This window comes from Arvicanthis niloticus, chromosome 12, assembly GCF_011762505.2.
Source record: "Arvicanthis niloticus isolate mArvNil1 chromosome 12, mArvNil1.pat.X, whole genome shotgun sequence".
NCBI classification, from domain to species: Eukaryota; Metazoa; Chordata; class Mammalia; order Rodentia; family Muridae; genus Arvicanthis; species Arvicanthis niloticus.
In genome coordinates this window covers 34,611,661-34,637,795 of record NC_047669.1, presented here as the reverse complement: position 1 = coordinate 34,637,795, position 26,135 = coordinate 34,611,661, and the positions used below count along the sequence as shown (strand labels likewise).

Below are 26,135 nucleotides of genomic sequence, written 5' to 3'. Positions count from 1 at the left end.
AAAGCCTCAGATGTGAGACCTGAGCTCACATCTCCCCTTTCAGACATTACCTAAGTGTGGTAGCCACTGTGTGTTAGGTGTCCCTTCCAGAAAGGAATCTGTCACTCAGCTGCAGGAAGTGCCATCACATGACAACTATCGCAAGTAGGAACTTTTGGGCTCAGTCACAGCAATGGAACCAAGTTAAATAGTTTCAGGCAATAACGACTTAGAGGAACAGGTGAGCCAAGTGTAACTACTGCTGTCTGGCCATTTCTGCTTGACAGGATTCTCCTCTCTACGCAATTTTTGTGCTGGAGATTTTCTCCGCGTATTACCCAGAGCTCCTGGAGCTACCTGAGGCCCTTTAAATTCCACCCCTCTTTTCACACGTGGTGAATGTCAGCCTGCATTTTGAGGTTCCATCTGTTACAACCTTCTTGGAGTCCATCTTGCTTTCAGAGCTATAACTGTCAGAGAACCCTTTGCACTTGCAACGCCATCCAGTCATCTTGGTCCTGAACATGGGCCCAACACTGTGACTTTACCAATTTTTGCCTCCCTGTCCCTAAAAATAAAGATACTGCTTCCACTAAAGCATGTAAAGAGGGAATAGTATCCATGCACAGATTCCTGAATATAGGAGGTTGTCAGAGACAAAATGAAGTAGCTGAGTGAAGAGTGGAGGGAACAGGGATGAGTTTTACCTTCTAGAGAGTGAAAAGCTACAGATCTTGGGCTTGCATATCTGGAACACTCTGTAGGCTCTTAAGCTTCTACATTTCAGAGACACAGAGACGACAAATGGAGAGGGGGGACAAGCCACTAAATTATTTCAGAATAAGATCATTCTCGGTTGTTTTTCCAGTGCACAGTTATAGACTCTTCCAGAAGAGTTTACAAGGGAAAAGAGAAGCATAGTTGTGTTTCTTAGAAAAATGACCATTTTCCTCCCAAAGACACCTGTGAATGGTCTATCACAAAATACTGCCTTATAGTCCAAAGTGTATTTTGAATTAGGAAAATGAACTAGATTTACTCAGAATCAACTTTGAATGCTACTAAAACAGACACTAATATCGATCAGGGTAGGGATCTTTCTAGACACTTTCAACTGACAGGATTCTATTCTAGCACATTACTGCTCAGTGGGTATCATCTGACTTCATGGTGGGAAGGCATGTGTAACTGAAATGCATACAACTGAAAGCACTGCAGAGGCACATGGAAAAAAAACAGAAATGCACCTTGTGGAATCCCTGGGAGTCTCCCCTTAACTAAAGAGCATGTGTGAACAGCAGGGCATGAAAGTGACTTTGTGAGAAGATGACTCAAAAAAGGAAAAAAGAAGGAGACAAAGCGCAATTCTAAATTAGGACATGAGAAACATCAATATTGTTGAAGAAAAAAATCGAAATTTATCGGCGGCTGAGTAAAAATGCACTCTCTGTGAAAGTGAAAATAAAATATAAGTTTGGTGCTTTGTGCTATAGCAGCAGTTCTCAACCTGTGGGTCTTGACCCCTTTGAGAGGGGGAGGTTAAACTACCCTTTCATAGGGGTTGGCTAAGACCATCCTGCATATTAGATAGTTACAGTAGGATTCATAACAGTATCAATATAATAGTTATGAAGTAGCTACAAAAATAATTTTAATGCTAGGGGTCACTACAGACTGAGGGATTATTAAAGTGTCATGGTGTTAGGAAGGCTGATAACCACTGTTCTATAAGGAAACATTTATACAGGAAAGCAATAAAAACAGTCCATGGACAAGAAAAATACATTATTGACAAATAGTATCCCACTTCATCATAATAGGCAGTTTCTCAAATGTAGTGCAGAGTCACAAAATGCCATGTCTCTAAGGTGGTTACTTTTTTTAGCCATGCCAACATTGACTTCCAGAGATCATTGTTCAAAACAGTGCCAAGATTATCTCCGAAAAAGAACCGTGTATTCAGAAAACAATTGTCCAAGTGGCTGGAGAGATGTCTCAATGCTTATTAGTATCCTTCATTCTTGCAGAGGATATAGATTTAGTCTCAGCATTCACCTGGTTCACAACTATCCAGAATTCCAGTTGCAGTGGATCTAACACCCTATTCAGAAATCCTTGGGCACCAGACATACACAGTATACATGTGTACATGCAGATACAACACTCAAAACACATAAAATAAAGATAGATAGATAGATAGATAGATAGATAGATAGATAGATAGATAGATAGATGATAGATAGATTTAAACAAGTGTTCAAGTAGTTTTAATTTTAGCTTAGTTAGACTATTTGGGTACATGCAGAATATTCCTGCCTCCTTAACAACACTGTTTCCTGCTATAGGGAAAAAGATGTTGGCATTTCTATTGACTTCTAGAACTAGAATCAGGACCCTAAATCCATGCATTAGCTTGTTAACGAAGCCCTATAAAATCTACCTAAAATGAGTTTGGTCTTTTATCAGAGTAAGTTATATTATATAATATGAAAGGTAAGAAGAAACTTGGGGAATATGTGTGCAACACTGAAAACTGTCCAAACACTGACGAACTCCTGTCCCTGACATCCTGTGGGTTGGTAGCATCACTGTTATAGTAGGCTGAAAAATTATTTTCTACTGAATGTGTGACTGAAGAAAAGATTAGGCAAGAGGCCATTGCGGAATATCGCTCAGACAATTCCTAGGCCATTGTGAATTCAACAAAGGCTTTTGAGACCTCAACAAGCTCCTGACAAAGCTTGAAACACTAAAAGGTTTATGTGAACACAAAAGAATGTTCATGATCATTATCTGCAGACAAGCAAATATATAATGAGGAAAAGAAGCAAAGAAAACCACCATGAACAGATTTCTGAAGTGAGAGGCTCCTCCTTAAGAGGAAAATCAGAAAGATCCTTTCACAGAGTATTTTGGAAGAAGCAGTTATGGTCACATGAGATGAAAGTCCAACTATGTAACCTCTGATGATGTCTCACTAGTACAAGACATACAGGTGCAAGGATGAGATATTTAACATTCCGAACCCTGTATAAGCCTAGGCTAATGTGTGTGTCTTTCTCTCTCACTCGCTATATAATTTCTTTTTATTGTATATTCATTGGTGTTTTGCCTGCATGTATATCTGTATGAGGGTGTCGGAAGCCCTGGAACTGGAGTTACAGACAGTTGTGAACTGCCATGCAAGTGCTGGGAATTGACCTCAGGTCCTCTGGAAGAGCAGTCCATGTTCTTAACTGCTGAACCATCTTTTCAGCCCCTAATGTGTGTGTCTTAACAACAAAATAATTATAAATTAAAAATCCTCTATGATCATGTATGAAAATGTCATAATGAGACCTATTATTCTGTATAATTTAATATATGCTCATAAAGAACATGTAAAAATTTATAAAACAAGAACAAAAAGGATGGAGGTATAGTACATATTTTTAGTGGAACTGTATTAAGGTATAAAGACAAAATTTTGAGGAAAATGATGAAACTGGCAGTGTTATATGAGTGAGAAAACCCAGGCTCAGAAAGGCAAACACCATATGTTCCCTCGTACACAGATGCAAGCTTCTGAGACACATATATTATTTCCTACCTATAAATCTGCATGGATTATGTGGAGGTTGAGTGTAGGTAGAAACCAGGGAGGTAGGAATGAGAACAAAGAGGCATTAATTGACAGGTGGAGAGGGTAATAGAGCATGTGTGACAGGAAAGTGGAAAAGGGCTGTTTGGATTGGAATGTAAGGGCTGAGTAGGACTGTGCTGAGTAGTGTGGGGGATGGGAAATGGAGTGGGCAAAGAATGTGGTGGAGAAAACCAAGCGAAACTTGTGTATGAAGATGCCATAAGGAAACTGGTTATTTTCTATGTTAATAAAAAAATAAACAAAACAGGTATAAAAGAGGAAATATATAGTATGCAGTTGCTTAAGAACTGGGAGTTACTATGAGTCAATAAAATTAAAATATATTTAAAATTATGAGCTAATCATTAAGCTGTGGAAAATTAAAAATATTGTTTCATAAATCCATGGTAGCCAATATATAGTGCTGATAAAGTTCACAGTACTGTGTAGCTATGTCCAGAACCCATATATCTTCTCACCTAAGTAACTTACAATTCTTTAAGATCATTAGTAATAATCCCCCTATGTATATAGTAATATCATTTTTTAGGGTGTTAAGAAACAATTTCAATCTGGCAGTTCCTCAGAAATGTGGAAATAGTTCTACCTGAAGATCTAGTTATACCACCCTGAGCATATACCCAAAAGATATTCCACCATACCACAAGGACACATGCCCCACTAGGTTCATGGCAGCCTTATTGGTAATAGCCAGAAGATGGAAACAACCCAGATGTCCCTCAAGGGAAGAATGGATACAGAAAACGTGGTTCATTTACACAATGGAATACTATTCAGCTATTAAAATTGACATCATCATGAATTTTGTAGGCAAATGGATGGAACTGGAAAATGTCATCCTGAATGTGGTGACTCAGACCCAAAAGGGCCTGCTAGCTTCTGATAGATAGTACTCACTGATAAGTGTATATTAGCCAAAAAGTACCTAAACACTTAACAAGACCATAAGAAGTATAACAATGAGAAATACCCAAGTGAGAAGGCCCAACTCCACTTAGAAGGGGAAAGGATAATCACCGAGGAGGAACCTGCATGGGAGATGGCAGAGGTAGGGGAAAGGGGAACAAGATCAATACTGGGGGAAGGGACAGGAGAGAAGTCCGGAGGGCCAGAAGAAATAGCTGGAAATAACCATCCTCAGGGAGTGAAGTGAGGAACTCTCTAGAGGGTACTAGAGACCGAAGTTGGACACTGTCAGGACTCATTGACCTTAGCCAAAATCCCCAACACTGGGGAGAGGGAACTCGAAGAGTCCACCTCCAGTAGACAGACCGGGCCTCAAGTGGAGGGACAGGGTGTACTAACCCACACTCAAAATTCCTGACTAAAAGAAACTATAGGTCCAAAAATGGAAAAGAGACTATGGAAAAGGAGTCCAATGACTGCCCAACTTGGGATCCATCTCATGGGGGGCACCACCAAGCCTGACACTACTATGCTACGATGTGCTTGCAGATGGAAACCATGGCACAGCTGTCCTCTGAGAGGCCCTACCAGCAGCTGCCTGAGACAGAAGCAGATACTTGCACCCAACCATTGGACTGAAGTCAGACCCCTGTGTTGAATTAGGGAAGGATTGAAGAAGCTGAAGGGGAGAGCGACTCCATAGGAAGACAGTCAATGACCTCTGCTATTAGGGGCTCTGTTTTATTAGAAAGAAAAACTGAATAAGCTGATGTGGTGGCCAGTCCCCCAGACCCACACCGTTTGCTGGGGCAGCAGATTGCTGGAGTGCACAAGGGAAGGCCAGCCTAGTTAGTACAGCAAGATTCCACTCACGCAGAGTGGGAGAAAGGGAAGTCAGAGTGTAGATGACAAGAACTTTTGTGATTTAGAACTACATTGCTTACAAGTAGGAAACTTTTCCACCTACTCTTAGTTATTTGCTTCAGTTGTATGTTAATGTTCTTTACAGGTTGGCTCCAGAAAGCCTCAGCAAAGAAAGCCACATTACAATGTCAGATGTTTTTCATCTGGCCCCAGGAACAAACTCCGCAAAGAGCCAACTTGTCTCCAGTCCAGTTAGCATCCCATGCATCACCTAGTGAGGTAGCCACTCTTAGTGCTGCCAACACTTCTCTACATGTTATCTTCAATCAGCATCTTTCTGACAGTGCCACTAACACTACATTGGAAAAAAAATAGAGAGGGCATAAATAGCTTTTCACCTCAATTGCACCTTGCTGCCTCTCCCTATGAGCTCTGGAAATGGATAGACCCAAGTCATGGAGAACCCAGACAGGGCAAGAAAATGTTCACTACTCAGAGACAACTGCAGAGTCCCAGAAGGCCATTTCAGTCTGGAAGATTTATGCTGCTGCATGAGGACTCTAATCATATACTAGAGAATGGCTTCCTGAAGTACCTGATAGGTCAGTTCTTTGACGCCTCTCTCCAGTCTGCGAGCTTCCCGCTGGGCTTCTGCACTTCGCCTGACTTCACTCTCCAATTCACCTTCCAGGTCCCGCACCTGTAACAAAGGTAACTTCAGCCCACAGGCTGGTAACAAGGCTTTCCTACAGTTACCCAGTGGAGAGTGTACTGAGGAAGGAAATAGTGAAGGGAAGCGATGTTCATTTTCTTTCCGATAGCGACTAAATAGGGCAATTTTTCTGAAACAAACAAACAAACAAACAAACAGATCATGCAAACTGTGGCTGTTAACTTATGTGAGTTAATGAAAGCATGATTAAGACTCGACTTTGTAAGAGACTAATTCAAGGAGAGGAAGTAAGACTCTCTTCTTACATTGCAACATTGAAAAAATCACATGTATGGGTGTATGCACATGCAGTTGTGCCTGTGTGTTTGTGTATGCTGTGTGTGTGTGTGTGTGTGTGTGTGTGTGTGTGTGTGCTGTGTCTGTATGTCTGTCTGTGTATCCTCTGTGTGTGTATATGTATGCTCTGTGTGTGTCTGTCTGTTTCAGGGTTGGGGAGAGGGCCGGTGCTGTCTGTGAACACAAAGAGCAAGCTGCATGCAGCAGTGTTGAAGATTCTGTCCCATACATCCTGATCTCTGGTTCCTTTCTCCATTCTTCTTAGATTCTGGATCTTGCCCTGAGTCTCTGTCACATGCATACCAAGTCAGGCCTACAGCTCTGCTTTGCAGGAGAAGTGCACCAGGAAACTTCTTATGTATCAAGTTGTACAAGTAAAAATATAATTTTCACTGAGAACAGTGCCCACTATTGACTAAACCCCAGTGCTAGAACAATGAAGGAAACAGGCACAAATCTCTCCCATGAATGAACATACTTGCTCATGAGGTAAAACCAACTAAACAGATCACAATAGAGTCTGCTGAAGGATGCAGACAGCTGTGGAGAGAAATCATCAGCAAAGTGGCCTGAGCCTTGGTGTGGGAGGCTGCAAGCTGCTGTTTCTGCTGATGGGACATTCTCCCAGACATCCATGAATCGCTCTCTGGCTTCTCCTTGACCAAAATACCAGCTCTTCATAAGATCTTATCGCCATTTTAGAATTGAGGCCTGTGCCAGCTCATTGAGGCATGTGCCAGCTTCTTCAGGCTAAACCCTCTTCCTGCTATCATCTCTTGCAGCCATTTTGGAGGACAAGCTACCCTTGTTGCTGTATATTGGAAAGATGCAGGCAGGTTAGCAGGTGTGCAGCTTCCTTGTGGATAGACCATCAGTACATCCGCTCTGGACATTCTGGACAGGAATCCACTAAGGATTTGCACAGTTCGAATTGTAAGGATACAGGCCAATAGAACACTTTTTAAAAGGATGTGTTTAAGGTGTTTTTGTTTTGTTTTGTTTTGTTTTGTTTTGTTTTGTTTTGAAACATCCATAAAGTAACAGGTGCTTCACTGAAGACAATCCTAATTGCCATTTATTTTCAATGGTAACGAACTTTCAGTGTAATTCTAAAGACTAATGATGATTACTGTATGAGTGTTTCCCTCCAAAAGTCTATGTGTCTGAAACTTAAACTTCTAATTTTCATGTATACTGCAGAAGACTGTGGCTTTTGATGTTTACTAAAGTTAGATGAGGTGCTGAACCAACCCCACCAGCATGCTTAGTGACTTTAGTAAAAGAGAACTTGTTTAATTTGCCATGCCATGTGATGCCCTCCACCATGCTACTCTGTAGCAAGAAGGCCCTGGTTAGAAGCTAAATAGCTGCCGGCAACCTGCTGTTGAACCCTAAGAACATGAACCAAACAAAATTCTATTGTTTATAAGTCATCTTATCTCAGGACAGAAATTTGATGAAAATGATATTCTTATTATATTTTTAAGCCTATAATTATTCAGTGTCATCTGGTAGCTAGGTGTCATTGATTCGAGATCTTAAGAGTGAAAAAATAATAATTATGAGTGTAGTAGTTTGAATAAAAAATGGTCCCCCGTTGGCTCATAGGGTGTGGCACTATTAGGAAGTGTGGCCTTGTGTCACTGCTGGTGAGCATTGAGGTTTCAAATCCTCAAGCCAGGCCCAGTGTCTCTTTCTCTTTCCTGCTTCCTGAAGATCCAATGTCGAACTCTCAGCTCCTTCTCCAGCACCATGTCTGCCCGCATGTCTCCATGCTTCCCACCATGACAATAATAGGCTACACCTCTACACTGTCAATAAGCCCCAGTTAAATGTTTTCCTTTATAAGACTTGCCTTGCTCTCTTCACAGCAATAAAATGCTAAGAGATCGAGATAAAATAAAATCCTGCGGTATTAAGTGGGTGATGAAAACACCAGTATAATTCATGTATTTTTTTAAGAGAACAACACAATTAAATGCTTTTCCTCTTAGACCAAAATCTTGATTCCCATATATGCTATGGAATAAATATCAGATTCATCTCATTATCATTTAAAGCTGTTATTTTGTTTCTTCAGGGACACAGACCCTGAGAGGTTACTCTGCTCTAAGGATGGCCCTACCCATGTCTATTGAGGCAACAGAAAATGGATTCAAATTTTGACAGAGGGTGAGGGGAGGGAGTGCATATGAAATTAGGAAGGGAAAGTAACTAGCAGATAGGGGAGAATTGGTTAGAAAGGAGATGGGGGTGGATTTGACCAAAACATATTATATATTCATGTATGAATATAAGAGTAAAGTATTTTAAAAGTTATTACTTTGAAATGAAATATACAGTTTGCTTTGGCTTGGCTTTTGTGAGTTCTGCCTGTTTGTCTTTAAGCATATTCCATAAGGGTTTGTCCTAAAAGTATTATGCCTAAAGGTCACTAGGAGTAATTCTTTGTATATGTTTTATGCTTGATAATGTATATATATATATATATATATATATATATATATATATATATATGTATATACATTTACTATTAGTATTAATTTTTAAGGATGAATGTTTTTTTCTACTTGAAATAAACTTGGTTTTTATTTGACATGAAACATAAAAATTACATGATTTTTCCATCAAAACACCTAAAATGGTGAATTTCAAAGGTCTAACTTCCACCCTTTTGGGTCTATCTTAGGCTAGTTATTTTTATTGGTCTTTATCCTGTTACAATTTTTCTAATCAGAAGATTATAAACACTTGTAACACTTTTTAACTATCTTTATATTATTATCCATGTCTCAAACTATATTACTGAGATCTTCCTCTTTTTTAACCAACATGATTGATTAGCTCATGAGTCTATATTGATATTCCATTATATGAATGTACTACAAATATGCGGAAGTATATACAGCGCTTTTCAGAGGCCCCTTTGAGACGTTAAATCCCTGAAGAATAGTCTTTTAACTTTTGTGGCGTAATACATACAATGATTGGAATTGATTCATTAATCTTAAAAATCCCATCTTTAGGGTAATTTCATTAAATGTTGTTAAAGTCCCTTAAGGTAGATTCCACATAATTTGTGTCAAGCTTTGTTGTATCTTCACTGAGTCTCTCTGGATCATTTGTGTGTGTGCTTTTTCTCCCTTTTCTTTACCTATTAGGAAACAGGTGTTCTCTTTAGAGAAAATGTTGGGAACATTGGCTCTGAAGCAAGACTGCAAGGATGTGCTTAGATAGAGTGGGATACCCTCCCTGCAAAGAACCTAGAACTGTTGTGGTGAACAAGGGAAGATGCTTTGCCATTCATCAGTAAGAGCAAAGACAACTTTCATGCAGACCCAGAAAAGCCCTATCAGCAGGCCCAAGGTCAAACAATAATGAGTACACGTATTCAGATCATACACTGCCAGCATCTGAATGTGCCATTAAACAAGGTGATGAGCTGTGGTGTTCCAGGACATTAAGGCCTTGAATCGAGGCTGTTAGGCCCCCACCATTACCCAAGCAAATGCCTACCCTGGATTCCAGTTTCTGGATTTGCTTTTTGCTCCCCAGCACAGCAGCTTGTTCTGCTTCATCCAGCCTTTTCTGCAAGTCTTTAATTGTCTGCTCCATGTTCTTCCGCATCCTCTCCAAGTGAGCATTAGTGTCTCGTTCTTTCTTCAGTTCTTCCGACATGTTGGCTGCCTAAGATAGGAGAAAAGAGGGACTGAGGGGATTGCTCAGTGGTTAGGGTAGGTACTTGCTGCCCTTTATCTGACCCAGCCTCGGTTCATAGAACCCATACTAAGGCTCCAGCTTCAGTGGGTTCCCTGCCATCTTTCTGGTTTCTGTGGGCACCAGACACATATGTGGTTCACACACACACACACACACACACACACACACACAGGCAAAGAATCATACACATAAAATAAAAATATATAAATCTTTTCAAAAGAAGACTAGAAAGAAATGGATTTGCCTAATCCTATAGGAAACTTATCATATTCCAATGAGCTTTGGTTCCTGGTCTTATGGGAGAAAGAGATGTATGCTTGGCCTCCGTATATGTGATCTCTTTCCACCATGCTCGCTCTAATCCCTTGGCTTCCTTATCAAATCAATCAGTAGACACTGAAGCAGAGTGGGATGAGTATTGATGGGAAAAAGCCAAAGTGTCATGCGCATAAGACAGAAAATATGTTGAAAGCAAGAGAACAAAGTGAAGCAATGACTTTTAACTGAATAAAGTACCATAAAACATGTAACATAAAACTGAATAAAATAACTGCTGTCATATAAGGCACCAGGAAAGATGTAGTAAAATAGCTATGAAAATACCTTTGAAAATACGTATCTTCTGAATCGGTACTGTAAACATATTTAGCTTCCAAGAATTTGATAGTATCAGATATTCTGTATACAAATAATCTTACAAAGAAGGTTAACTTGTGATTCCTCCTTTGATCTTTAGCTTTGTGCACAACGGCTTGGCTTCTTAATATAAATTCAAGCTGTTTTCACTTTTTTGTTTGTGTGCTTTATTCAAGATCAAATCTTTTCTATCTATCTTGTTACCTCTGTGTATTGTTTGGGTGCAGTGATACTGGGAGCTAAGATTTTTAAGAGTTGGCACCTAACAGGAAATCCTCAGATAAACTGGTGATATCTCAACTTGGATTGTGGAAATGTGGGCTCTTTGATTTTCTGATAAAATTATAGCATCTTCCCGCTGTGTTCTGTCCAGTGCAATGCCTTCCACCAGAAAGTCCTCTCCATAACATGGTTACCACCAAGCCTCTAAAAACTCTCAAGGCCATGAGGTAAGCAAACCCCTTTGCTTTATAAAGATATTCAATATCAGAATTTTTTCTATAGCAACAAGGTTCATGACTAAAATAGGAAATTGATATTTGTACTAGTTACTTTCTTGTTGCCATGACAGAATATTTGACAGAAACATCTGTTAAAGGATGAAGAATTTATTATGGCTCATAGCTCAGGGGAAACAGGCCCACATGTTGAGAAGACATGGTGGCAGGAACAACGTGCAGTTGTGACAGTGTTAGACAAGTGTAAAATACCCTTTTGGTCATGACTCTGGCCTGGGAGAAGACTCAACGTTCCGTCTGGATGAGATCAGTCATTGGCTAAGAGAAGAACCCCTAAGATGGAGGGCTTATCTTAGTCATGATGAAGAATGCAAAGGTAGGATAATTTTCTCTTTAATGAGATACCATACTTTTCTTCCCAGAACCCCTAGGAAAGTAAGGACTTCCTAGGCAGTAACTTAACTACACCGTAGCCATGCAAACTCATACATCTGCTCATTTTTTTCTGAATAGCTCAGAAAAGTGTCATTTTTCCCTTTCTTCTTTCTATGTTTTTTTTTTTTTCTCTGCACAATTTCCTTAACATTTGGTCAAAATCTTGGGCTTTCTATCTCTTTCTCTAGTGCCTCCCTTTTCTGTCATGTGTTTGGCCTCCACGGCAGTTTAACTGGCATGCCTTTTTCCTCCCGTCTTCCATTCTCCGCCCCTGGGTGGGAGTTGACGTTAACAGCTAGCCTGGCCTGGGGCCTTCTTTTCCTTTTCTAATAAAAGTGTTCTGTTTGCTTTTATTTGAGTCCATTTTAAGAGTCTGTGAATTAATGAGATTAAAAACCCCCAAAGGGTGGTTACATCACTTTGGTAGTCAGGAAACAGCAAGATTGTCCAGGAAATTTCTCAGTAGCTCACTTATTCCATCCAGGCTTCACTTCCTAAGGGTTCCCAGCACCATCAGCTATGCACCAGTTGTTTGAACACATAAGCCAACGGGAGACATTCACTAACTTTTCTGAAAAGTAGTATCATTAATATAATTATTGATGGGAAATCGATCAGAAAGTTCTGTCTCTTTGGTTCTCACAACTTCCTAAGCAAGAGAATTACCTTCCCGACATGAAGCACGGTTAGCACGCTGCATAGAGCTGCACATTTGATAGACTCGAAAAAAGCCCTCAGAGGGTAAGCAAAGGCTGAAATCATGCTCAGGCCCATTTAGTAAGCCCTGAAACTTCTGGCCCTGGGCCCTAAATACACAAACTTCACTTTTCTCAATTGTACTATTCATTTGTTGTGTGTTTTAATGGAAGCATAGCATCTGCTCATAGAGGGTGCAGGGGATGCACATTTTGGGGGGGGGCTTTTCTTCTTGGGTTTGGCAGATAGCCCTACACTTAATGCCATCTAGGAAAAGTAACACCACCAACAATTTTTAGTTCACAAATAAATACGGTTCACCAGCCCGAAACATTTTCTTTCCCATCTGATTTTGCTACACTAGAGGTAGTATGGATTATAAAATGTAAGTAGCTTAACCACTCTTTTCTCATCATCATCATCATCATCATCACCACCACCACCATCACCATCATCAGGGTCATCATAAAGCCATTACACACTGAAGAGAAATGGAAACTTTTAAGGAGGCACAGGAAGAATTATGTCTAAATACCAGCTATATTGATTCACAATTGAAAAATAGCTGACATAAAAAGACTTCTTTTTCACAGGATTTTGCTTTTAGCTATTCAATCATCCCTTCTCATTTTCAAGGTGGGATAGAAGAAAACTGCCGATTGGCCTAAACGTTCAGGCTAATGGGGAAACCGCAAGGTCAGCTAACTTCCTCCTGATTGTATAGGGGATCAATAGAATCCATTTGGGCTGCAGCTGGCCCTGCCTTTGGGTTATAGTGAGCTATAGTGAGCTTTGTTGCTATAGTGAAGTGGGCCAGAAGTGGACAGACAGTCGACAGACCCACCTCAGCAGCCGCCTTCTTGGCCTTCTCTTCTGCCTTCTGACACGCCTGCAGCATCTCTCCAGCTTCCTTCTGTGTCTGAGCAGCATCAGCCTCCAGTTTCCTCTTCTGGCTGAGGAGGCTTGTGTTCTAAGGAAGGACAGCATTACAGTTAGGCAATCTGAGGCCAGCAACGCACAGGCCGGCAGCTCTGGGTAGGAGCTAGCAGTGTAGTCCACCATATACAGTTAAGCAAGGTCTCCAGCTCTGGGTGGTGACTTGGGCACAAAAGGCAGATCAAACAAAGGAGTTTCATTTAGAGGCCCGGGAGAAAAGAGATTGGATGCCTGAATCAGAAAGGAGGATTTGAAATATTACAAAGCCAGAACATGGATGTAGTGCTTAACTTATTGAAGAATGTTTTCCTGCATTTTTTAATGTGACAAAAACAAGTGTCCTAGAGCTGAACTTGGAGTCACTTGGAGCTACCTGGAGATAGGTTGAGGAATAATAGATTCCAGCACGCTGCTGTAGGAGGAAAACCGACTGCTCCTCTTTGCATACCTGCCTTCCTTCATACTCTGCAGTGAGAAGGAAGAGGAGGAGAAGGAGGAGGAAGAGTAGGAGGAGGAGGAGGAGGAGGAAGAAGAGGAGGAGGAGGAGGAGGAGGAGAAAGAGAAAGATGACGTGGTGGTGGTGGTGGTGGTGGTGGTGGTGGTGGTGGTATAGCAGATTGCAGAAAGCTTGGCCCCTGTCCCTAGAACTCTATTCAAGGAAGGCCTTTGTGTTCAGCAGCCACCCTGCACAGTTCCTTCCTGATTGTTGCACTGGAGGTCTAGCTCCTCTCTGCAGCATCTGCCCTGTGTCTGAAGTACAACTTTTGTGAGCACGTGAACCCTTAGCACAAAGAGCGTGTGTAAAAAGCATGGGCTTCCCACTTTTTGTTTCTCCTTTCAATTCATCCTTTCACACCACCCTTTCCCTTCCCTCTGCTTAGAGAGTTTCTCAGGGCAGATTGAGCCTTGAGCAAAGAAATAAAGCATCCCAGTCCCACAGGTTCTGCCTGCACTGTACCAGCATCATCAAGAATGCCTCTCTCCATCCTGTGAACGGGCAGGCCCTGTGCTTTGCAGGATTTCCACTGCCTTCCGTGTGGTCCACAGGAATGAAGTGTGTATTCCTGGAGTGTATTATAGGTGCCCACTCTATAGGAGCTCTCTCAGTGTGAAGGACCACACAAGTTCACACACTGACTTGATTGATGTGATTCGATTGCCTACCAATCACTTAAACGTTCCTAAGGAGATGACACATAATTTGTGCATGTTTAATGCCTCCCATCTTCCATTTTCAAAGGGAAGAAGTTTAAGGTCTAATGTGGAGAGGATCCTTTGTGCAAGTTGTACTTAGCTGTATGTTCTACGGAAGAGGGTTTTAAGAGGAGTGACATGCTTCCTGGATTAATGCTGGACAAGTGACTTGTGACCAGGGGCAGCACCTGAGATTTTTGTTGAGTCTCTGTGCTCTGCAGGATTTCCATTGCCTGCTGTGTGGTCCAGGGGAATGAAGTGTGAATTTCTGGAGTGTGTTATGGGTGCCCACTCTATAGGAACTTTCTCAGTATGGAGGACCACATCAATTGTTAATCAAGAAAATGCCCCACAGCCTAGCCTACAGGCCAATCGAAAGGAGGCAATTTCTTAACTGACATTTTCTTTCTAGGTGACTTTGTTTTATGTCAAGTTTACAAAAACTCAGCAACACAATACAATACACTGCTTCATGTTTTCTCCCTCAAAACAATATCCTGGTGTTGTCTTTGTGTTCTCGTCTTGCCCTTCCCCTCCCCTTTTCTCCCCTCTCTTCCTCTCCCCTACCTCCCTCAGTCCTTTTCACAATGGGACACAGTACATTATCAGTTACTACATGCATATCAAATGGCTTGTCACCATTCGTTACTATGTGTGGCAGACAATGGATAATACAATTTCAAAAAAATGATCTGATATGCCACATTTTATTGTTGAGATAAGCCCTCTTAAGGGAGAAAAAAATGTAATGTGTTTGCTGTTTTGTTTTTGTTTTTGTTTTCTCTATTGCAGCTGGGTTGAATTCCAGGCTTCATATACTCAAGTCAAATGCTCTACCACTGATCAAGACCCTTAAAGTTAAGTGTTGAAATTAGTTAACCCGCTAATAATTATGCATACCCTCCAGCATATTTTTTTCTTGAACGATGCCACCCAGAGAAATGATGTCATTGCATAAACTCACTGTAGACATGGACTAATTTTAATACCTTGAGGGCACTACTGACACTGACCTTCTGGGAACCTTGATTCCAAGATGTGGGAATCATAAGGTACTTTTGTGATATGGGATCATATGGTATTTCAAAGGAGGCCTCTAGACCCTGCCCACAAAATGCCAGTGGCACTTCTATGTCAATGTAGCAACTAAAATGACCCAAGACATTTTCGGCATTCCCCAGAGTGGCAGTCTGTCCACACCTGCTTTAATCTACCATTCTCAACAGTCACCAAAGTCACTGTTTCCATCCACTTTCTTAATTTTTCTCTCTACCACCTTGTTCTATTTCTCTCACATCTTTCCTGACTAGGAAGAAAACTATTGTGCCTGTCTGACATTATCTAGGACCACTGAGGGCATTCTGCAGTGTCTTATGTTCCATATGGTACTCATAATAGTACAGTGTGGTTATTTACTTTTTTGGAACAGTAAGGACATTATTTATCATAGTGAGTATTACTTATCTGAGTTATAGCATGTGCTCTAAAAATGCTTTGTGCTTGACACAGTTGCTTTAGGCATGTCCATGTTATTGACCAAATGATTAAGCGACCCAGTGATCAAGGAATAATATAGGAATCCTGATAATTCTCACCTACATAAGCTTACAGGAGAAACCAGAATATTGACAGAAGCCCTTTGTGATATTGGAGATTCCTGGGTGCTGGCTGATAAGCAAGTCTCTGAGAGAGAACAAGGAAATAAGGGGCCAGCAAATACTTTTAAACCAATAAGAAATGTTCAATGGTCTTTTGCCATCCTAGCTGAGGATGTCTTGACAGTATATTCTTCTTGCAGAAACTTAGTGTTACAATTGTACCACACTCACTCCGTGCCCACAAAAGCGTGTATTGAACCCCTTAGCCAGAGTTTTACAAAATATAACCTTATTTGGAAATAGGGCTTAAAATGAGTTAATCAGGTTAATATTAGGTCACTAAGGTAGGCCATAATTCCATATGATGTATCTGTACATAAAGGATGAATCCAGACAGAAACATACTCACAAGAGAACAGGGGCAAGCAGACATACCCCAGATGGTGCCTTGGAAGTAGACAGCTGCCAACACTTTGCCCATTCCTTTTTTCCTATTTAATGGCCTGCTCACAAAATCAGAAGTGTCCCCATGCATGCATGATTCTGCAGGGCTTCATTTAGTTTTAGGTAAGCATGCTCCAGGTCTCTGGAAGGGTGAAACTTGTGGTTTTCTCTTTCATTGCTTAACAGATTCTGTCACTTAGTTTATGCCTACCTTTGTTCTTTAGTATTGTACCATGTGAGAACAAGGAATTGAAACAGAGTGTTGATAGAGAGAGTGTTAGGAAACCCCACAGAAACTATGATGAGCTAAGTCTTCTGTTGGTTTCAGAGGGAGCCTAGCTCTTAAAATACCTTGATTTTAGATGACTAGCACCCAGTTCTATGAAGAAATAAATTTGTTTAAAGACATCAGTTGGTGACACTTTGTTATACCTACTCTGAGAACCTAATGCATGGAATGAAAGATGTGACCTTGAATGAACAGCTTTCTGTGTCTCTTGTGTCACAGCTAAGACTTGACATGTCATCATACCTATCCTAGCTGACTCAGTGTTAGGAACTGCTGCTTTCAACCAGCTGACTGCACTAATGGAGAGATTTCATGGGTCTTACCTGGGTATGGAAAAGGTTGATTCTTTCTATGGCTTCTAGGAGCTCTTTTTCTGCCAGCTTTCTCCCGCGCTCTGTCTGCTCTTGCAAGGACCTCAGCTCTTCAAGTTCAGACTGAAGAAGAATGTTGCGCTGCTCAGCCAGGGCCACCTGTTCCTTCAGGTCTTTGTTCTGGTAAAGGCTGTCATCGAGTTGTTGTTGAAGGTCCTACAAGAGAAAACATGGGCCTGGAGCATGGATACCCCTCAGTTCAACCGTTAGTTAGCATGAGGGAGAACCACCATACAAAGACAAGTTTTCAAGTTCTTAATCACATAGATAGAAGGTTTTCTAAGTGACCCCAAGAGGCAGCTCTAGGATAGTTTGCTGAAATTAAAGTGTCTTGAGCAACAAGGCAGGAAGCTGTTGATCTCAGCAGCTGCCAGTAGGACTGGGATACAGAGAAAGCCAAGAAGCTAAACTCTCTGTGCTAGATGTCAGAGAGTGTAAGACCCCCACAAGGGGACCTTCACCCAAGTCCGGACCTGCACGCCCCAAGGACACACGAGAGACCTTCTTGATGTAATTGCAGAGGAGGTTTAATGACGAGGGCCCTCGGGCCGGAACATATCTCACGCAGGAGATAGAGGTTCCGACTCAGAACCCAGGAAATTTGGGATATTTATGGGTAGGGGTTGGAGGAAGCAGGAAAATTTGGCGCGCTTACATATGATTGGATATTTCAAACATCAGCAACTTGCAGAAGTGGCTACATGCGAGTTGGCAGATGACTAGTTACTTTTGACCATGAAACCTTGGACTTCTCAGAAAGGGGGAGAGAAAAGTAAACACCAGATGGCCCACTACTCACTTGGGCTTATTTGGACTTGTCTGGGCACATCTTAGCATGCCTTTTCATTTGGGTCACCCTGCCCCTGCAGGGGCTTAATATTTTTATTATGACTATATTTAACAAATTGTTGGTGGGCTTTGCTGACCATGAATTTTTGTTATTGTTACAATGCTGCTTTCAAATTTTGTTCTCACAAGAGCAGGTAGGATCAGAAGAATATCCAAACAATTGTCCTGAGGGGGAGAGCTTTGGGGATGTGTATTTCATGGTTCACTAAGGAGTCAGTTATTTCTCCTTAGTTTGTCCTTAATTTCTAGCATATTTCTTCTAGCCTGTTGGTTTAGGCTGGACCTTAGGTTATACAAACACAATCTTCAATAATGCAGGAGAGAATTTACTTTCAAAGAAGTCTGTTTAGCAAAAAAAAAAAAAAAAAAAAAAAGACTCTGCTGTTGGCCTCAAATAATGCTACCCAACCTGCTGTGTCCACCAAGCAGAGGCTCTGAATCGAACTCTCCTTCTGACATACCCCACATGCTGTCTTGGAAGTAGATAGCTGCCAAGACTCTGCCCATTCCTTTTTCCTATCTAATGGCCTGCTCACAAAATCAGATGTGTACCCATGCATGCATGATTCTGTGGCTTCACTTATTTTCAGGTAAGTGTGCTCCAGCTCTCTGGAAGGGTGAAATGTGTGGTTTTCTCTTTCACGCTCAACAGATTTTGTCACTTAGTTTATGCCTATCTTTGTTCTTTAGTATTGTTTGAAAGTACCTTCATTTGACCCTGAAGCTGACCCAAGGCTCTAGTCATTTGTGACACTTGCCGGTTGGCTGCGCAAAGCTGAATCTCCATCTCCTTGAGGTCCCCTTCCATCTTCTTCCTCAGCCTGGTGGCCTCAATTCTGCTTGAAGCTTCCAAATCCAGACTAGACTGCAGGGAACCTACAGCCTGCTGATGCTTCCCCCTGATTTCAGAGTAACATTTGGGGTGAATGTCACATACCCAAATTAAGAGCAGTTACCTCTTATTTTCAAGTTATGGAAAACAAATTAAAATAAAAAATAATTCTCAGACATTAGAAAATATGTCTAAAACATAAAATATGTTTTCATTTTATAAATAGAGAAAAGTTGGCATTAGATTAATGAGTCTATTCTCATTATAGCAGAATAATAAGGCTTCTAGGTTAGATTCAACATAGAACCATGAAAACACTAGATTCATTTCAAGGTTTCTGTGTTAGCTTTAAGATTCATTAAAGGATTGTTCTGGGTAGTTTTATGTCAGCTTGACACAAAGGAGAATCATTTCAGAAAAGAAAACCTCAGCTGAGAAAAAGCACCCACCAGATTGACCTGTGGGCAAGCCGTGAGATATTTCCTTTTATTATTGACAGTTGATATGAGAGGGCACTGCTCGCTGTTGGTGCCAACCTTTGGCTGGTGGTTCTGGGTGGGATACGAAAGCAGGTTGAGAAAGCCAGGAGGAGAAAGCTAGTAAGTAGTATTCCTCCATAGCTTTGACTCTAATCCCTGTCATCAGTTCCTACCCCCACTTCCTCCAGTGATGGACATGGAAGCTGTAAAGTGAAATAAATATTTTCTTCTCCAAGTTGCGTTGGTCATGGTGTTCTATCATAGCAATAGCAATCCTAACCAAGACAAGACAAAGATGGTAAATTCTAGATTTCCTAGGGTGTCTACAGAGGAAGAATATGGTTTTTTTAGATGATTATAATATTTAAACTACTTTCAAATGTTAAAAAAAAATGTCTAAACATAGCAGGAAAGAGATACTGAGGATGAGATTTAAAAGCCCAGATATTCAGCTATATTCCCTAGTGGTCTATGGACATGCTGAGATTTACCTTTTTTATCCTTACAGAGGATGTAGCAACAAACAGAAACATGTGTTTGTTATGGGTCAGAATTCGATTCCACACCAAATTGCCATAGAGTGTGTCCAGACCTCTCACGTCAATCAGAAGAGCACCACTCTTAGGAGAGTAATGTCTGGATTTGCAAGAGGTTCCCAGGGAGGGCACTCTAGTTCACATGATCATACTTCACTGTGGAAGGAAGGGCCTCAGAAGTACTTATAGAAAACATGGGAATTACTTCATAGCCTAGCATTAAAGCGGGTCTTCTGTCTTACTTTTAGTGCGCATCCCTCACAGATTAGAGTTCTATCAGCTTGTAGACATATAAAGATAATGTGGGTGGCCTCCAACTGATAATGCTAAAGGCTTAAGCCCCAGAAACACAACACTGTGCCTGGAGACGAGGCTTTAAAGACCTATGTAAGTGTCTTTAAAGAAGCAATGCAAATAAAATGAAGCTGCTGGGGAAGGGCCCTAAATCCACTAGCACAGAGACATAAGAAGACAGAAGGAATATATACTCACAGAAGAAATACCATGTGGAACTGGGGCAGCCATCTGCCTTCAAGCTGAGGATAGAGGCCCTAGGGAAAACTTGCTTGTTTACATTACAATCTGTGATCTATAGTGTCCAGACTGTGAAAACATGAATTTGTATTGTATAAATCATCCAGTCTATGGGATATTTTGTTTGTTTGGCTTGGTTTTGACAGCACCCTTTGCAAACTAATAAAGAAACAGGCATACTCTCCTTCACTTAAATCGTGAAGAAGCTGCCCTGGATTCCCATGGGGGAACTCCCTGTGTGGCTTCAGGAACACTTTCTACCCATTACACTGAAGCCACTGTGGCCTGCCATCAATCATCCATCCAGAAATACATTCTGTTTCAGCAAACTGAGTGTTTCAAATGCTAGCTTTCCTGTAGCTATCTGCAAAATTTCATACATGTTGATGAGCAGCAGAAAGTTCTATGGTTTAAGGAGAACAGCAATGACAATGGCCTAAGTGACGAGCACAGTCAGTGTCACTCAACAGGGCCAAACAAAGCCCCAAGCATAGGGAAAGAGAGAGAGAGAGAGAGAGAGAGAGAGAGAGAGAGAGAGAGAGAGAGAGAAAGGTAGGGAGGGAGGGAGGGAGGGAGGGAGGGGAGAAGAAGAGGAGGAGGAAGAAGAAGAGGAAGGAAGAGGAGGGAGAGGAGGAGGAGGAGGAGAAGGAGAAGGACAAGGAGAAGGAGAAAAAGAGGAGAGAAAAAAAGCTGATGACTACACAAATGGATCAACGGTTTATGATCATTTGCTTCTTTTTCAGAGGACTCGTTTGGTTCTGAGCATCAAACATTGGGCAGTTCACAACTTCCTGTAACTCCAGCTCCAGAGGATTCAATCCTCTCCTCTGGGGATGATGGTGATGATGATGATGGTGGTGGTGGTGGTGGTGGTGATGGTGATAAGGAAGAGAAAGAGGTGGTGGTAGTCATGAATTAAGAGGGAGTTTGGAGTAAATTGGAGGAATTTGAGGAGGAAGAGAGGATAGAAGTTATGTAAATATAATATTCATGTATGAAAGTCTCAAATGAATTTAAAAGTTAAAAATAAACAAATAAATGAAAAAAGCATTATCCTTGAAGAAACTCAGTGTTTTTAATATCTTGGCTGTTGTTTCTGTGTTTAGATTATCATAGATTTCTTAAAGGCTAATTATTCTAATAATGTTACCAAGAAAACGAAACTTTTAGAAAACTAAGTTATTTCTACCTTAGAGAATAAAGACATAAAACAAAGATCCAAATCACCCTTGAGTTTGGAAGTCCAGACTACAACACTACACAAAGCATCCTACCAACACTGAGAGCTCAAATATTTGTTAGAAGTAGATATCTCTCAGGCCAGCTGCTTGGAATTTTCCTCACCAATGGGCCTCTCTCTCTCTCTCTCTCTCTCTCTCTCTCTCTCTCTCTCTCTCTCTCTCTGGGGCTTAGTCAGAACTCCTCACCAGACAGACAGAACACTCAACAGCAGCGAATACATGGGGAGAGTCCCGAAAGTGCTAGGTTATAAAATCCTTGCTTTCTCTTTTTCCTTCTTGGCCTCTTCTATTTTTCTGGTCCCTCTTTTAATAGATGTCTTCAGTTTTTTGTGGTAATGTACATGACTCATGTTAACACAGGGTCTTCAACATCATCCTGCCCTCAGATGATATTATTATGAGGTCTAAAAGTTACAGTTATCACTCTTCATTCTGGAATTTATGTTTGGAGTACATTTCCCTTGTATTCTCCATTTCCTTCCAGCCTTGGATTCAGACGCAATCACCAGATTAGGGCAAGGCATTTGCTACAATCCGCAGTCCCACAGAGCAGAGAGGGTCTGGGTTGTGAGATGCTCATCCGTCCTTTCTGGATGTAGCGATTATAGCCACTGTGAGTTATCAGCTACAGCGCACACTGAGCTCGTGCCAGAGCCTCAGCCACCCCTTCCCTTTCCAGCTCAATCACAGCTCATGTTCCCTTCAGCTCTCTCCTCTTAACCTTAGCTGTTTGGATCTCTGACTTCCTTTGCACTGATGATTATAATTGGGGAACTGTTCTCCGACCGACATTCAGATGTACCTGATGCGACACAGACTCTCTGCGGATTCATTTTCCTCACTGGGTTTATTTATAGCTGAGGATTGACATTACCTGAAGTCAACCTTTCTTTAAAAAAAAAAAAACTACAAAAGGATATGTTCATTTTTGATCATTTTGTACAGAAATAGCACAAATATTAGGGTTTTATCTGTTTCCCCTTTTCTAAAGAATTATTTCAGATACTCATAAGCACAGCGGATTTCTTCACCACAGCCATTTCCACAAAGATGCTTGTGAATACAGGTTGAGTTAACTCAGAGCACACAGAAGGATAAAACTTGACTTCAAATCCTCACTAAATATTGATCATCTGGAAGTTTGCATAGAAAACAAGCTATGGGGGAAAGCATAGTTCAACAGACCCCATTAACATGGCATTGGCTTGTTTTGTTAGTTTAACAAAGACATTGAAAACACATGGCCAATTGAGCCTTGGTCTACATTATCTTCTTCGCAGACTTATGGCTTTGGTTAAGGCAGTGGTTCTTAAAATCTGTGGCTCACGACCTCTTTGGGAGTCAAGCTTCCCTTTCACAAGGGTCACCTAAGACCATCGGAAAACAGACATTTATGCTACATTTTATAACCTTGGCAAAATTACAGTTATAAGGTAGCAATAAAAATAATTTTATGGTTGGGAGTTACTACAACGTGAAGTTCATGTATTACAGGGTTGCAGCATTAGGGAGGTTCAGAGGTCCATTGAGTTAAGGGAATAGAAGAGTCAGAGAGATAATTTAGTCAACCCTATCTGTATTTATTGTGGATCTGTACAATAAAAAGAACTTGCCAACATCAGATGCCTGATCACGCCTACCACCTTCTGGCATGTGAGGCCATTTTTTTCCCTTCCCAGAAAATCCAAGCAATAGAGTTGTCAGCCAGGAAGTAAAGAAAACATCCAGCACCAGGAAATCCTGTCTCATTCAGCACCCTTGCAGGTGAGACTGCTGTCTCAACAAACAGCCTTGCTTTTTTCTTGGCTCTGCTTTCATCCCAGGGACACGCTTTCTTCTCTCTCTTGGGTCCAACATTAGCTTAAAAGCATAGGATCAAACAGTCTGACCTTTCTGCTATGGTTCAGCATATCATTTTCTTAACTGTCCCCGAATGGGACTTGATAGAAGCAGACCCACACACCACAGGTTATCTCTATCAAATACAGTCCTCCCCACACTGGAGAACAGAAAAACCGCAAGAGTAGACGATGGCTGTATGTAAGTACACCCTTAAACAGTGATGCACTCAGTGGGAAACGCTAATGTCAGGTTACACCGAGTGTCCTTGGTCATGTTCTGGCAGGGGTCATGAAAGCAACCCTACAATGACTTCTGTTCATTCTGGGGCTTTGACATACGTAGCTGTTGTTCAGCAACATAATCCTAAGTACCTCAACCTCTCTGCTTCTTCCTCTTTCTCCGACAGCTTTCTTTCCAACTCCGCCTTAGCTTCTGAGAGTTCCAGCTGGAAACGAAGGATCTTGCTTTCATTCCGTTCCAGAGCCCCCTGTAACAGAAAGCACCCAAGGAAGTCTCTTTATGAACAAAAATTGTATTTTCTTCCTTTTAAACCTATATCCTGAATGCATTTCTCTTTAGAGTCACTGGATGAAATCTAGGTTCAAGTCGGGCCCCTGAGGTTAGACTAGGACAAGCGATGGCTTTCATTCATCATTTCGTGTCTACCTCTGACACTGTTTGCTCTTTGAATAGTAGTCTATGGCTGGACCAGAGAGACAGCTCAATCATAAAGTTTTTGCCTGACATAAATGAGGGCTTGTGTTCCATTCTCAGTACTACTAAGGGAAAAAATATACACAGATTAAAAACTAAAATGCTTAAGCATTTTTAAATAGAAAAATCTCAATACACTCTGTCACTGTGTTTAATATTTAATTGCTCTCAGTACTCTTAGGTATTTCTCATTCAATCTATCTTTTGAGGTGAGTGAATAAAAGCTTTAAGGCTACAATAGGAAAAGGGTTGTCACCTGCTCAGAGTCATTGTTGATTTTGGACACCTGGGAAGTATTCTCAAAGCAAGCCACTTAATCATAATTATTATTATTACTACAAGCAGGAGCCTTGATGGGTAGGAAGATCTTCTGGGACTGGGTACTCAAATAATAAAGATCAGGCAGTTTATTTCCAAGAATGCTCTTAAAGGGTCATTCAATTTTAAAAGTGGAAATTTGGTAAAAATCTTCAAAGCCTTTCCTGAGGAAAATATGTATCAAATATGTATCAAATATGTATCAAAGAAGGGCAAGCAAGCAAACAACAAAATACTTGAAGAATATGTAGCAGCATGCTTTACACTGCAAGCTGCCTGCCAGCCAAGTCTGGATGGTCCAGACTAAGGAATAGCTTTGCACTTTCCCTAAGGAGTGCTTTTTATCTGCTGCAGAGTGAACTGCGTAGTCACAGTCAAACAGCGACGATGGCAACAAAAATAAGCTGTTGGGGATTTTAAGAAGGGCTCCTCTCTCAATCCTGACAGACATAAGTCAAACGCGAATGTTCCATACCAATCTCTGCAGAGGGAATGGTAATTTCTTTGAGGGGAAACTCTCCCTCTAGAATGCACTGAGAAAGTGAATCATTACAGGTGACCTTAAATCAATTCAGTCTTATGGCTCTGGAGAGATTATTGAGTTTTTCATAAAGCCACAGCCTCCAAAAGAAGTAAGTAATCTGAAGTTACAAATACGCCTGGAAAGTGATGAAGCATTTGTGAGGCTGAAGTCGCCTCACAAGGACAGTGAGGTGTGCTGCCATCTAGTGGTAGTGGACAGTACAAGTGTTATGGCCTCAATAAGGCTTTGATGCTGTTGCTAGTTCATTTAAAATACAACTATCCCGATATATTACACAAAACTAAAACTGCCCCCCAAATCATATTTTATTGCTATAATGTTTAAATATGTAATACATATATAATAAAAGTCATTTCTTTTATTTAACATGGTAGCTTTAGAAAGTTCCCAGCTAGAGTAGCCAGAGACGCAAAGACAAGTAAATTAAACAAAGTTCTCAACTTTGCACAAACCAGCCTTCCCAAGGAGTATCATGCCAACTGAAGGGATAAAATGTCAATAAAATGAAGAGAGCCTCCTGAAATGTTGATGCATGAAGGAGCAATAAGTGAATTGAGAGCACTTTACTTCAAAGGCGCACACAGACTTGTGGTACCTCTGCCTTGCCAGTTTCTTAGAGAGATGGTCAGGTGAGGCAGTTCTAACAGTAAGTTCTTGGATGGAGAAGTTCTCACAGCATCATTTCCTATTACCATACTCCCCAAGGGGCCCCACCTAAGGCAGTCTACTACAGCTTTCAAAACTCATTCCCTCCACGGGAAGAGTATGTGTATTTCAATGCGTCCAGATAGACATTCAGGGGCTGCTTCCAGATGAAATGCAGCTGAGAGCAAAGAGTCTCTCTAGAGCTCATGACTAATCGACCACCCAGTGACTCTGGAAGGGTGACTTCCTTTTCAGGACACACCATCTTCTTTAACATCAGATCTTCTCAGTGGCCCTGTCAATCACCTAGTCCATGTCTAGGGATAAGGCATGTGATGTTTCCAGGACTCTGCACACAAATGACCTTACATGGATGGAATGTCTGAGAATTTCATGTGGAGTCTCATCTCACCAGCAGATTTT

General features: G+C 41.2%; 2 protein-coding genes across 2 annotated transcripts in view; one reads left to right on the top strand and one right to left on the bottom strand.

Moving 5' to 3' along the window:
- The window catches only part of LOC117717611 (leukocyte surface antigen CD47-like), a 54,423-nt gene extending 48,656 nt beyond the window's left edge, over positions 1-5,767 (top strand). Inside the window, exon 7 of the mRNA XM_034514860.1 lies at positions 5,538-5,767. Within this exon, the coding sequence (XP_034370751.1) occupies positions 5,538-5,767 (230 nt within the window). The remainder of the gene's footprint in view (positions 1-5,537) is intronic.
- A 196-nt stretch (positions 5,768-5,963) lies between these two features.
- Positions 5,964-26,135, bottom strand: part of Myh15 (myosin heavy chain 15) — a 117,137-nt gene continuing 96,965 nt past the window's right edge. Inside the window, exons 33-38 of the mRNA XM_034514859.2 lie at positions 23,863-23,978; positions 18,734-18,926; positions 17,131-17,334; positions 13,191-13,316; positions 9,918-10,088; positions 5,964-6,092 (exon numbers count right to left, since the gene is read on the bottom strand). Coding sequence (XP_034370750.1) covers positions 5,964-6,092; positions 9,918-10,088; positions 13,191-13,316; positions 17,131-17,334; positions 18,734-18,926; positions 23,863-23,978 — 939 coding nt within the window. The remainder of the gene's footprint in view (positions 6,093-9,917; positions 10,089-13,190; positions 13,317-17,130; positions 17,335-18,733; positions 18,927-23,862; positions 23,979-26,135) is intronic.